The sequence below is a fragment of the Entelurus aequoreus genome, linkage group LG22 (genome assembly GCF_033978785.1).
Source record: "Entelurus aequoreus isolate RoL-2023_Sb linkage group LG22, RoL_Eaeq_v1.1, whole genome shotgun sequence".
NCBI classification, from domain to species: domain Eukaryota; kingdom Metazoa; phylum Chordata; class Actinopteri; order Syngnathiformes; family Syngnathidae; genus Entelurus; species Entelurus aequoreus.
The window spans coordinates 26,648,155-26,662,938 of record NC_084752.1 but is presented as its reverse complement, the minus strand read 5'-3'; the positions used below and the strand labels follow the sequence as shown (position 1 = coordinate 26,662,938).

At 36.2% G+C, this 14,784-nt stretch overlaps 2 protein-coding genes across 2 annotated transcripts in view; both read left to right on the top strand.

Annotated features, from left to right (window-relative positions):
* The first annotated feature begins 314 nt into the window (after positions 1-314).
* LOC133639225 (homeobox protein MSX-2-like) lies at positions 315-9,673 on the top strand. The gene is made up of 2 exons (XM_062032384.1): positions 315-727; positions 8,499-9,673. Exons 1-2 carry the CDS (start codon positions 391-393, stop codon positions 8,918-8,920), a joined length of 759 nt encoding a protein of 252 aa, XP_061888368.1. The 5' UTR covers positions 315-390; the 3' UTR covers positions 8,921-9,673.
* A 1,942-nt stretch (positions 9,674-11,615) lies between these two features.
* atp5pd (ATP synthase peripheral stalk subunit d) overlaps positions 11,616-14,784 on the top strand; it is a 9,052-nt gene continuing 5,883 nt past the window's right edge. Inside the window, exon 1 of the mRNA XM_062032481.1 lies at positions 11,616-11,749. The gene's annotated coding sequence lies outside the window, so the exon portion shown is untranslated. The remainder of the gene's footprint in view (positions 11,750-14,784) is intronic.

The window sequence follows — 14,784 nt, the reverse complement described above, 5'->3', positions numbered from 1 at the left end:
GCAAATGTCCCCGGGGCCATACTTTGGTGTAGAATCCTCCCCACCGGTTAATGACGCTAAAATTGGTTCAAGCTACTTTGTGAGGGCCATGAATGGCCTCTCCCGGCATGGGGTCTGTATGATGAACTACCTTCCTTTCAAAAGGTCTCTTGATGTTTCCTTAGAAGGCTGCGGGCCAATCAAAAGCGCGCTTTGACCCCCAAATTACCCAGCTGATTGGCTGGGCCGAGGAGTGGGAACACACCCCTTTCCTCTTATAGACGCTCCGGTCCTGTCCCGTGCGTAAAAGTTCCCAATTGCGAGCCGCGCATCGGTCAGTGAACGCATCATCCTCCGCACTCCATTCCTTCCCAGCGGGAGGTGCATGGCCGCCTCGCCTCGCGTCCAACCATGAACCCAACACAGGACTCCCCGCTCCCAGACGCCAAGGCGCTTCTTCACCCCAAGGAGGAGGCGGACGCGGACGCGGAGGACGCCACGCCGACGGAGAAGGGCCACGACGACCAGCACCGGACGATCCTCCCGTTCAGCGTCGAGGCTTTGATTTCCAAGCAAAAAAGCACCTGTCGGAGTCCGCTGCCGACCGGGAAGAGCGCGCACTTTTCTCCGAGGACTTTTTACGCGGAGGCCGTTTGCAGCGGCGGCTCCGCGGGGGACACCAGCCCCAACTTTGGCGATAAAGAGCAGAGCACTTGGTTCCAGGCGAACTCCTTCTCTACTAACTCTCGTAAGTATGCACTCTTTAAAATGCAGATTAGCCTCGACAATAAATTGGGATGATAAATTAAAAAGTGTGTATAGCTGCACAAATCACTCATACATGTTTCTTAATAAAAACACTTTTATTCATAATTATCTCAACACGTATGGATCATTCTTATTGGTGAAATTAGACTTGGATTTAGACTTAGACAAACTTTAATAATCCACAAAGGGAAACACAGTAGCTCAGTTACAAAGGATGGAAAGTGTAAGGATGGAAAGGATAATGCAGGTATAAAGTAGACTAAAAATGTACCGTAGTAGCAATATAACATATATGTAATGTTTAGACTTGGACAAACTTTAATAATCCACAAAGGGAAATTGTTCCACACAGTAGCTCAGTTACAAAGGATGGAAAGTGTAAGGACAGAAAGGATAATGAAGGTATAAAGTAGACAAAAAATGTACCGTAGTAGCAATATAACATATATGTAATATTTAGACTTAGACAAACTTTAATAATCCACAAAGGGAAATTGTTCCACACAGTATCTCAGCTACAAAGGTTGGAAAGGATAATGCAGGTATAAAGTAGACTAAAAATGTACCGTAGTAGCAATATAACATATATGTAATATTTAGACTTAGACTTAGTCAAACTTTATTGATCCACAAAGGAAAATTGTTCTACACAGTAGCTCAGTTACAAAGGATGGAAAGTGTAAGGATGGAAAGGATAATGCAGGTATAAAGTAGACTAAGAATGTACCGTAGTAGCAATATAACATATATGTAATATTTAGACTTAGACTTAGTCAAACTTTATTGATCCACAAAGGGAAATTGTTCTACACAGTAGCTCAGTTACAAGTGATGGAAGGTGTAAGGATGGAAAGGATAATGCAGGTATAAAGTAGACTAAAAATGTACCGTAGTAGCAATATAACATATATGTAATATTTAGACTTAGACTTGGTCAAACTTTATTGATCCACAAAGGGAAATTGTTCCACACAGTAGCTCAGTTACAAAGGATGGAAAGTGTAAGGACAGAAAGGATAATGCAGGTATAAAGTAGACAAAAAATGTACCGTAGTAGCAGTATAACATATATGTAATATTTAGACTTAGACAAACTTTAATAATCCACAAAGGGAAAGTGTTCCACACAGTATCTCAGTTACAAAAGATGGAAAGTGTAAGGGCGGAAAGGATAATGCAGGTATAAAGTAGACTAATAATGTACCGTAGTAGCAATATAACATATATGTAATATTTAGATTTAGACAAACTTTAATAATCCACAAAGGGAAATTGTTCCACACAATATCTCAGTTACAAAGGATGGAAAGTGTAAGGAGGGCAAGGATAATGCAGGTATAATGTAGACTAAAAATGTACCGTAGTAGCAATATAACATATATGTAATATTTAGACTTAGACTTGGTCAAACTTTATTGATCCACAAAGGGAAATTGTTCCACACAGTAGCTCAGTTACAAAGGATGGAAAGTGTAAGGACAGAAAGGATAATGCAGGTATAAAGTAGACAAAAAATGTACCGTAGTAGCAGTATAACATATATGTAATATTTAGACTTAGACAAACTTTAATAATCCACAAAGGGAAAGTGTTCCACACAGTATCTCAGTTACAAAAGATGGAAAGTGTAAGGGCGGAAAGGATAATGCAGGTATAAAGTAGACTAATAATGTACCGTAGTAGCAATATAACATATATGTAATATTTAGATTTAGACAAACTTTAATAATCCACAAAGGGAAATTGTTCCACACAATATCTCAGTTACAAAGGATGGAAAGTGTAAGGAGGGAAAGGATAATGCAGGTATAATGTAGACTAAAAATGTACCGTAGTAGCAATATAACATATATGTAATATTTAGATTTAGACTTAGTCAAACTTTATTGATCCACAAGGGGAAATTGTTCTACACAGTAGCTCAGTTACAAAGGATGGAAAGTGTAAGGGCGGAAAGGATAATGCAGGTATAAAGTAGACTAATAATGTACCGTAGTAGCAATATAACATATATGTAATATTTAGATTTAGACAAACTTTAATAATCCACAGAGGGAAATTGTTCCACACAGTATCTCAGTTACAAAGGATGGAAAGTGTAAGGAGGGAAAGGATAATGCAGGTATAATGTAGACTAAAAATGTACCGAAGTAGCAATATAACATATATGTAATATTTAGACTTAGACTTAGTCAAACTTTAATGATCCACAAAGGGAAATTGTTCCACACAGTAGCTCAGTTACAAAGGATGGAAAGTGTAAGGACGGAAAGGATAATGCAGGTATAAAGTAGACTAATAATGTACCGTAGTAGCAATATAACATATATGTAATATTTAGACTTAGACAAACTTTAATAATCCACAAAGGGAAATTGTTCCACACAGTAGCTCAGTTACAAAGGATGGAAAGTGTAAGGGCGGAAAGGATAATGCAGGTATAAAGTAGACTAAAAATGTACCGTAGTAGCAATATAATTGTATGTAATATTTAGACTTAGACTTAGACAAACTTTAATAATCCACAAGGGAAATTGTTCCACTCAGCTCAGCTCAACCTCTACCTGATCTGAACCAAATTTGATCCCCAGCAACTCTTCGAAGTATCAAACAGGTTTATAAGTGGTTATAGTGTATTTATATTTTCTCTGTTAGTGTGTGTATAACCCCCCCCCCCCCCCCCACACACACACACACACATTTTTTATATATATTGTTTTTCTAATCACCTGACATGTATACTGTGTATATGTACATCATTTATCCATTTTTTTAACATCATTTTTTATATACATGCTACAGGTTATACATCTTTTATTATTGAATGTATCAAATGTGATGAATATTTAATAGACCAAAATAGAAACAAGCCTTTTGGCTTTTTGTGCCATCCATTTGCCTTTTTAAAGCATTACATGGATTCAATTCTTTAGGATGTCAATAAATTCTCAATAAATAAAAAAAAACACATAGTAGCTCAGTTACAAAGGATGGAAAGTGTAAAGTTGGAAAGGATAATGCAGGTATAAAGTAGACTAAAAATGTACCGTAGAAGCAACATAACATATATGTAATATTTAGCCTTAGACAAACTTTAATAATCCACAAAGGGAAATTGTTCCACACAGTAGCTCAGTTACAAATGATGGAAAGGATAATGCAGGTATAAAGTAGACTAAAAATGCACCGTAGTAGCAATATAAAATATAACATATATGTAATATTTACATATTATATATACAGTATATGATATATACTCATATATGATATTATATTATATTATCTATCTGTGTTGACCCTGCGATGAGGTGGCGACTTGTCCAGGGTGTACCCCGCCTTCCGCCCGAATACAGCTGAGATAGGCTCCAGCGACCCCCCGCAACCCCAAAAGGGATAAGCGATATAGAAAGTGGATGGATGGATGGATATATATTGATATATTAAATTATATTATATTTGTATATAATACATACAATATACTGTATAACAATTACCATGTACAATATTTAATGTACGTAGTGTATATATCCCCCCCATTTTTTTGTATATATTGTTTTTCAAATCACCTGAAATGTATATTGTGTATATGTACATATTTTTCCTTTTTTTTTTTTTTTTTACATAATTTTTTTATATACATGTTACAGGTTATATATCTTTTATTATTGAATATATCAAATGTGATGAATATGTAATGGACCACAATGGAAACAAGCCTTTTAGCTCTTTGTGCCATCCATTTGCCTTTTTAAAGCATTACATGGATTCCATTCTTTAAGATGTCAATAGACTTCTCAATCAATCAATCAAATATCACAGTATATGTAACAGCTGCAGCATAAAACAGAGAGTGGATGCAGCAGAAAATAGACATTATAAACAAAGAGAGGTAGCTAACATAGAAGCGGTCAGGTAATAGACAGATATCATCTATTGCTGTATGGCGAGTGATTATACAGCTATGCTAAATGACCTACATTATTTAGAACAGCAGTGGTTTCACCACCTCCATGTACCATGACCAACATTAAAATAAGGTAGCGTAGTATGCATAAATAGTCATTAAAAACCAGGCAGAGCGTTTATTTCACAAGTATATTCAATATTTTTGGCCACTGTAACATATATACAGTTTGAATAGCAACACTGTGTTTAAATATTTAACAAAGTGGCATACCACAGGTTGAGAATCACTGATTTAGAATCTTTGCCTCAGAAATACTAAATGTAAATGTCCACCGTAGTGGACAATTTATTTGGTTCAGAACCAAAACACAAATGTCCACTGTAGAGAACGCCGGTTTCCACGTAGGAGGGTTATTAATACTACTTACCTCTGTAAATGACTCATAATTTTTTATTTATAAAACACATTTATTCATAATTATCTCAACATATATAGATCATTCTTGTTGGTGAAATGACCTACATTATTTAGAACAGCAGAGAATGCCCCTCCAAGTACCATGACCAACATTAAAATATGGTAGCGTAGTATGCCTAAATAGTCATTAAAAACAAGGCCGAGGTTTTATTTATCAAGTATATTTAATATTTTTGCCCACTGAGTTTGAACAGTAACACTGTGTTTAAATATTTAACCAAGTGGCGTACCACAGGTTGAGAATCACTGATTTAGAATCGTTGCCTCAAAAATACTAAATGTGAATGTCCACCGTGGTGGACAATTTATTTGGTTCGGAAACAAAACACCAATGTCCACTGTAGAGGACGCTAGTTTCCACGTAGGAGGGTTATTAATACTACTTACCTCTGTAAATGACTCATAATTGTTTATTTATTAAACACATTCATTGGATCATTCTTGTTGGTGAAATGACCTACATTATTTAGAACAGCAGTGAACGCCCCTCCAAGTACCATGACCAACATTAAAATAAGGTAGCGTAGTATGCCTAAATAGTCATTAAAAACAAGGCTGAGGTTTTATTTTACAAGTATAATTAATATTTTTGGCCACTGTAACATACGCACAGTTTGAACAGTTACACTGTGTTAAAATATTTAACTAAGTGATTTTTTGGCGTACCACGGGTTGAGAATCACTGATTTAGAATCTTTGCCTCAAAAATACTAAATTTGATTGCCCACCGTAGTGGACAATTTATTTGGTTCGGAAACAAAACACAAATGTCTCAACATATATAGATCATTCTTGTTGGTGAAATGACCTACATTATTTAGAACAGCAGAGAATGCCCCTCCAAGTACCATGACCAACATTAAAATATGGTAGCGTCGTATGCCTAAATAGTCATTAAAAACAAGGCCAAGGTTTTATTTATCAAGTATATTTAATATTTTTGCCCACTGAGTTTGAACAGTAACACTGTGTTTAAATATTTAACCAAGTGGCGTACCACAGGTTGAGAATCACTGATTTAGAATCTTTGCCTCAAAAATACTAAATTTGAATGTCCACCGTAGTGGACAATTTATTTGGTTCGGAAACAAAACACAAATGTCCACTGTAGAGGACCCTGGTTTCCACGTAGGAGGGTTATTAATACTACTTACCTCTGTAAATGACTCATAATTGTTTATTTATTAAACACATTCATTGGATCATTCTTGTTGGTGAAATGACCTACATTATTTAGAACAGCAGTGAACGCCCCTCCAAGTACCATGACCAACATTAAAATAAGGTAGCGTAATATGCCTAAATAGTCATTAAAAACAAGGCTGAGGTTTTATTTTACAAGTATAATTAATATTTTTGGCCACTGTAACATACGCACAGTTTGAACAGTTACACTGTGTTAAAATATTTAACTAAGTGATTTTTTTGGCGTACCACAGGTTGAGAATCACTGATTTAGAATCTTTGCCTCAAAAATACTACATTTGATTGCCCACCGTAGTGGACAATTTATTTGGTTCGGAAACAAAACACAAATGTCCACTGTAGATGACGCTGGTTTCCACGTAGGAGGGTTATTAATACTAATTACCTCTGTAAATGGCTCGTAATTGTTTATTTATAAAACACATTTATTTATAATTATCTCAACATACATAGACCATTCTTGTTGGTGAAATGACCTACATTATTTAGAACAGCAGTGAACGCACCACCAAGTACCATGACCAACATTAAAATACGGTAGCGTCGTATGCCTAAATAGTCATTAAAAACAAGGCCAAGGTTTTATTCATCAAGTATATTTAATATTTTTGCCCACTGAGTTTGAACAGTAACACTGTGTTTAAATATTTAACCAAGTGGCGTACCACAGGTTGAGAATCACTGATTTAGAATCTTTGCCTCAAAAATACTAAATTTGAATGTCCACCGTAGTGGACAATTTATTTGGTTCGGAAACAAAACACAAATGTCCACTGTAGAGGACCCTGGTTTCCACGTAGGAGGGTTATTACTACTACTTACCTCTGTAAATGACTCATAATTGTTTATTTATTAAACACATTCATTGGATCATTCTTGTTGGTGAAATAACCTACATTATTTAGAACAGCAGTGAACGCACCACCAAGTACCATGACCAACATTAAAATACAGTAGCGTAGTATGCCTAAATAGTCATTAAAAACAAGGCTGAGGTTTTATTTTACAAGTATAATTAATATTTTTGGCCACTGTAACATACGCACAGTTTGAACAGTTACACTGTGTTAAAATATTTAACTAAGTGATTTTTTGGCGTACCACAGGTTGAGAATCACTGATTTAGAATCTTTGCCTCAAAAATACTAAATTTGATTGCCCACCGTAGTGGACAATTTATTTGGTTCGGAAACAAAACACAAATGTCCACTGTAGAGGACGCTGGTTTCCACGTAGGAGGGTTATTAATACTACTTACCTCTGTAAATGACTCATAATTGTTTATTTATTAAACACATTCATTGGATCATTCTTGTTGGTGAAATAACCTACATTATTTAGAACAGCAGTGAACGCACCACCAAGTACCATGACCAACATTAAAATACAGTAGCGTAGTATGCCTAAATAGTCATTAAAAACAAGGCTGAGGTTTTATTTTGCAAGTATAATTAATATTTTTGGCCACTGTAACATACGCACAGTTTGAACAGTTACACTGTGTTAAAATATTTAACTAAGTGATTTTTTGGCGTACCACAGGTTGAGAATCACTGATTTAGAATCTTTGCCTCAAAAATACTAAATTTGATTGCCCACCATAGTGGACAATTTATTTGGTTCGGAAACAAAACACAAATGTCCACTGTAGAGGACGCTGGTTTCCACGTAGGAGGGTTATTAATACTACTTACCTCTGTAAATGGCTCGTAATTGTTTATTTATAAAACACATTTATTCATAATTATCTCAACATACATAGACCATTCTTGTTGGTGAAATGACCTACATTATTTAGAACAGCAGTGAACGCACCACCAAGTACCATGACCAACATTAAAATAAGGTAGCGTAGTATGCCTAAATAGTCATTAAAATCAAGGCTGAGGTTTTATTTTACAAGTATATTTAATATTTTTGGCCACTGTAACATACACACAGTTTGAACAGTTACACTGTGTTAAAATATTTAACTATGTGATTTTTTGGGCGTACCACAGGTTGAGAATCACTAATTTAGAATCTTTGCCTCATAAAACCAAATTTGAATGTCCACTGTAGTGGACAATTAGTTTTGTCCACTGTAGAGGACGCTGGTTCCCACATAGGAGAGTTATTAATACTACTTACCTGTGTTTCTCTTTGCCATGGTCTTTCCCAGGTAGCTCGAGTCCAACTCCGTGTACTTTACGCAAACACAAAAACAACAGGAAACCTCGCACGCCCTTCACTACCTCTCAGCTGCTGGCCCTGGAGCGCAAGTTCCGCCAGAAGCAGTACCTCTCCATCGCCGAGAGAGCCGAGTTCTCCAGCTCCCTCAACCTGACGGAGACGCAGGTGAAGATCTGGTTCCAGAACCGCAGGGCCAAGGCCAAGAGACTGCAGGAAGCCGAGCTGGAAAAGTTTAAACTGGCCTCCAAGCCCGTCCTGTCCGCCTTCGCCTTGCCTTTCCCCCTCAGTGCGGCGCACATGCAGGGCTCCCCGGCAACATGGCCGCCCTCCAACCCCTTCCCCAGGCCCAGTCTGCCGGTCCCGGGACTCTTTGGTGGACCTGTCACTTACGGGATGTACTATTTGTCCTAATATTGCTGACAAATACATATATTTTCATGGACATGGTTGCAAATCACTTAAAGGCACAATAAGTCGTTTCCAATTTGGAAAACTTTTTTCTTTTGATACTTTGAAGTTGCGAGAATTGTTCTTATACCGCCAAGAAATTGTCATGTTGATAGCTTTGTGCAGGCTTTGGGTTCACAATCTTGAATTGCTCTCAAATATGAATTATTATAAAGCAGGGTGTCCAAAAAGTGGCCGAGGGGCAATCTGCAGCCCGCAGCATATTTTCTAAAAACGACAGTAAAAATGCAGGAAAAAGGAACAAAAACACATAATGTAATGAGAAAAAGATGAAAATGTGATAATAATAAACTCAACTATAAAAATATGCTTTGTCATCAACACAAAGCTGACACAAATCTGTGTCTTTAAATATATATAATGCCTGTTTTTTTGTTTTTTGTTTTTTTTTACAAATTGAAAGAAAATGACCTCTATACAAGCCCTTAATAGATAACGTTATAAAGTCAGGTTATTTATCATATCTCAAAGAGAGCAATAATATAGGTTGTGCTTGCAGTTTCATCAGCAACAATCATTTGCCAGCAAATGTGTATTATAAAGTGCATTCCTCTCACATGGTGGCCTCAAACAGGATGAAAAATAGAGTAAAAGATAGTGAAAGTCCTGCAGTGTATTTATTCTCACAGCAGGAAATGTGTATTTATTGAATATATTTTCTATCTGTACTGTGTACACCTCTCGATGAAAATCTATAGTAATGTGTAATAAACGTATGAATCTGAATGTGTTTTGTGTTTTGATATTCTTGCATCATTAAAATGTTTCCTTTGTGTCACTGTAAAAAATAGTTTGAAAGCAAGTCAGGTACTATATACAGTACTATGAAAATGATGCATAGTATGCTATTATCTATTAACTATATTTGCACACTTTGGCAAAAATAACGTGCATCGCTCATACAGGCACATTGTTTATATAGGTCAGGGGTGTCCAAACTTTTTCCATTGAGGGCCCCGCACTAAAAAAATCAAAGCAAGCGAGGGCCATTTTCATATTTTTTATTTTAAAAACCAATTGAATATACCGGTATGTATAAAAAATATACATTTAGGCCTCCACTCAGGCTTGATCCCGGGGACCCCAAAGGGTTTTGGTCAAAAAAATATAAAAAATGTGTCATTATTCAGTATTATTTTTTTTAAATTTAAATCTCTAGATCAACATTAGGTCTATCTGTCAATATAACGTTTTTAAAGATTTAAGTTGTGTGCTCTTTTTGTCAAAGAAAACCCAGTTTTTTTCATGGAAAAAACACAAAATATGCAATATTTTCACCCAATACAATTTTTAAGTGGAATATTTGAGATTATATAATAATTGGAGCCTTAAAAAGGTCAATAAATCCTAACACCATTGATTTTAATTCATTATTATTTTTTGAGCAATGACACTTAAAAACAAATCACACTAAAATGATTGGGGATTCAAAAGGGTCCTACTCATTAAAGTGTTAAAAAATAAATTCTACATTTTTTTTTACTGTTTACTTTTAACACAATAATCTCGAGATCCACTTCAGATCTATCCGTCAATTATAAGTTTTATTGTTGTTTATGTTTTTTGTTTGTTAGTTTTAGGCCCTTATTTTAAATCAGCTCAGTTTTTTATATGGCAAACACAATATGCAACATTTTCCCAAAAAAATACCTCAAAGTGGAATATTTAATGTGACTTAATTGGAGCCTTGAATAGGTCAATAATTCATACTAACATTGATTTTGATTCATTATTGTTTTTTAATCAAAGAAACAGCCTGCATGGCAGCTTTGTGTTATTAGAGTAAACATTGCAACATTTTCTTGTTACATTTCACCTGTTTGCTCTTATATACCACTTTTTATGTTTTTAATTTTTTTCAATCGTATTTTTAAAATGTGCCGTGGGGCCGTTAAAAAATGACCTGCGGACCGCAAATGGCACCCGGGCCGCACTTTGGACACCCCTGATATAGGTAATTGGAGCAAGATGATATTGGTGAAATGATGCAAAAACATTTTTAACACCAGAATATATTTTGTAATTATATATTATTCATACTTACTTACATGTTTTTCCAAATGTACTTCAACAAAAAAATACAGAAATATGGCAGATTATTACACAACATGTTTACATACAGCAGGTAGTTATTGGCATTATTTACAATACATGGATTAACAATTTAGTATGGAATAACTATGACGGTATTTACATTTTGACAGACACAACACTTCATAACAAATCACTCCATTAAATTGATGTTTTTTTTAATGCTTATTCTGATTGGAACAAATGTTTGATTTGGAAAATAAGTCATGAAACACTTTATTTGCACAGACATAACAATAATATTTGGCGTGGCGTGTAGGCCCATAGGACAAAATCGTATAAATAAATGTTTAAATAATGACTTACATGTATTATTAATTAATTATAATTGGAATTAAATACATGCATGTGTTATTAAACGAGTCATTTTATTTAATGTAAAATTACATTTTCTTATTTTACCATTTAATTATTGAGTTTATTATTTCGTGTTTTAATTCATTATTTCACGATTAATGGAATATTTAAGTCATTATTTAAAAATATTTTTTATTTTTATGTTTTTAAATGTTGTCTGCGTCTTCCTTCAGACGACTTTGAACATGACGTGAGTGAGAAGGCGGTGTTGTAGTACTGACATGTGGCCAGTAGAGGGCGACTACTCATTCATTGCAGATACTGTTCATTAGAAGAAGAACCACTTCCGCTTCTCAGTCCCGTCAGACTCTTCGGCGAAGTGAGGTGAGCACACAAGAGCGGCTGTACTCAATGGATATGTGACTTAAATAGCGAGTGTGACTGTAAATATAATTGTTGCATTCTCATAGTTGACAAAAGTGAGCGTAAAGTTGGTCATTGTTTGCGGAAACATTGACGTTAGAAAAGGTCTTCTCTGACCTTGGCTTGCAAGCTAACAATGCTAGCCAGCTAGCTTGTAGTCAGGCAGGACACTTCGAACTGCTGTCAATGGTGACGTCATACATGTGGTATTGATAGAAGTGTACACATTTCACATTGTTTTTGCATTCAATTTGAGTTTGCATTGACCGCCGAATTGATAGAAATTAGACCGCATCGCTTGCTAATCTGACGTGCTAATACCGTTTGTCTTTCTTTCTTTAGTTTATGTCGAACATGAACACACTTACAACATTATACATCACACACTTTCATATCATTTCACTTTACATCATGTCCGAAAAGGAGTAGGAAGAAGCAAAGCTTATTTAATCCTACCCCTTTCCCACTTCAGGAGCGTTTATTGATGATATGGAGATAGAAAGGGTGTATTCAACAACATTTTGGGGAATCTATATAGATCAGGGGTCTCAGACACGCGGCCAGCGGGCCAATTGCGGCCCGCGAGACGTTATTTTGCGGCCCGCACCTTGATATGAAAATTTAATGTTAGTGCGGCCCGCGAGTTTTACATGAATGGCGCTTGACAGCATCATACTTGCAACCCTCCCGATTTTTCCGGGAGACTCCTGATTTTCAGGGCAACCATTCTCTCGTATGTCTTCAACCAAACAACAATATTAAGGGCGTGCCGTGATGTCACTGCCTTTAGCGCCCTCTACAACCTGTACAAACAGCGTGCCATCCCAGTCACATGTTGTATTTGGCTTCTGTACACACACGTAAGTGACTGCAAGACAAACTTGGTCAACAGCCACACAGGTCACACTGAGGGTGCCGTATAAACAACTTTAACACTGTTACAAATATGCGCCACACTGTGAACCCACACCAAACAAGAATGACAAACACATTTCGAGAGAACATCCGCACCGTAACACAACATAAACACAACATAACAAATACCCAGAACACCTTGCGCCCCCACACATCAACCCCCTCCGTGCGTCGGTTGAGGTGGGTGGGGTTTGGTGGTAGCGGGGGTGTATATTGCAGCCCGGAAGAGTTAGGGCTGCAAGGTGTTCTGGGTATTTGTTCTGTTGTGTTTATGTTGTCTTACGGTGCGGATGTTCTCCCGAAATGTGTTTGTCATTCTTGTTTGGTGTGGGTTCACAGTGTGGCGCATATTTGCAACAGTGATAACGTTTTTTATACGGCCACCCTCAGTGTGACCTGTATGACTGTTGATCAAGTATGCCTTGCAGTCACCTACGTGTGTCTGCAGAAGCCTCATACAACATGTGACTGGGCTGGCACGCTGTTTGTATGGTGAAAAAGCGGACGCGACGACAGGTTGTAGAGGACGTTAAAGGCAGGGCTATCACGGCACGCCCTTAATATTATTGTCCGGGTGAAAATCGGGACAAATTCGAGAGAATGGTTGCCCCGGGAGATTGTCGGGAGGGGCACTGAAATTTGCGAGTCTCCCGGAAAAAAAATCGGGAGGGTTGGCAAGTATGTTACTAGGGCGGGATAGCCATTCAAAGAAGGTGAATTCATTAAAAAGTGCATGTTAGATTTTTTTAAAGAAATCTTTTCTTGCGGCCCAGCCTCACCCAGTTTCTGAATCCAGTGGCCCCCAGGTAAATTGAGTTTGAGACCCCTGATATAGATGATAAATTAAATTGGAAACTGTACATAAATATACTCAAGACAAAGATGGCAAAAAGTATTCCTATGTTACATAAAATTAAAAACTCTGTAAATCAAAAGGCTCTTAACATGTTATATAATTATTTCATACTCCCATATCTTAATTATTGTGTTGAAATCTGGGGTAACAATTATAAATCAAACATCAACTCTATGTTCTTACTTCAAAAGAAAGCGATTAGAATTGTAAATTATGCGGATTATCATGACCATACCAATGCTCTGTTTATTAAATTAAAACCATTAAAACTGCACGATCTTGTTGACCTCAACACTGCTATTGTGACGTACAAAGCTCATAACCACATGCTGCCTGGTTGTCTACAGGAGAGGTTCAAACCTAGGGAGAGTCCCTATGACCTCAGAGGTTCAGCTGTCTTTCAGAAAGCAAACATAAGAAATAGCTTAAAAAGTAGATGTGTTTCTGTCGGGGGGGTTTATCTGTGGAACAGCTTGGATGATTCCTTAAAATGTTCCAGTTCCATTCACACATTTAAAAAAACACTTTAAGACCAATATCTTGGAAAAATATATCACTCTTGAATCAACACAGTAGTTAATACTATGATCAATGTTAATTAAAAACTAAATGTGGGATATAAATAATAATGGAAGTATAATTGAACAGTGTTTATGTTGTGTACAAGGTGTATTTATAATATGCTGTGCAAAGGAAATTTCATAATTTTTGGAAAGCTCGTCTTGTATTTGATATTGTGTTATACGGTTAGGCGCAATAAGTGTTCGACTTCAGCTTAAACCCTTTCGGTCTGCAACATTTTCAATCTATGAATGTACAACTGTTTATGTAAAACTGTTCGTTTATTTTGTTGACCATTGACTGAAGAAATAATAAACTAACTAACTAACTTCAGAGCGTTTACAAATACAGTATATACATTCATTTGTTGACTTTTTTTTATAGTAAAATGACATCCGTGAATGAGTAATACAACAGTTTTGTAATATATAATTAAGTCAGTCATTATTAACCTACTGAGATGAAGAATGTTATTTTCAATAAGGTTGAAAGTATTTCTCATAATTCTTCTTTGTACTTTGTAAGCACTATTAATTTGAACAACCTCTAAAACTGGGTCATATCAGTACAATGTTTAACTTCTTTACTTAATCCATTCCATAATTGAATTCCACATACTGATATGCTAAAGGTTTTAAGTGTTGTACGTGCATACAAATGTTTT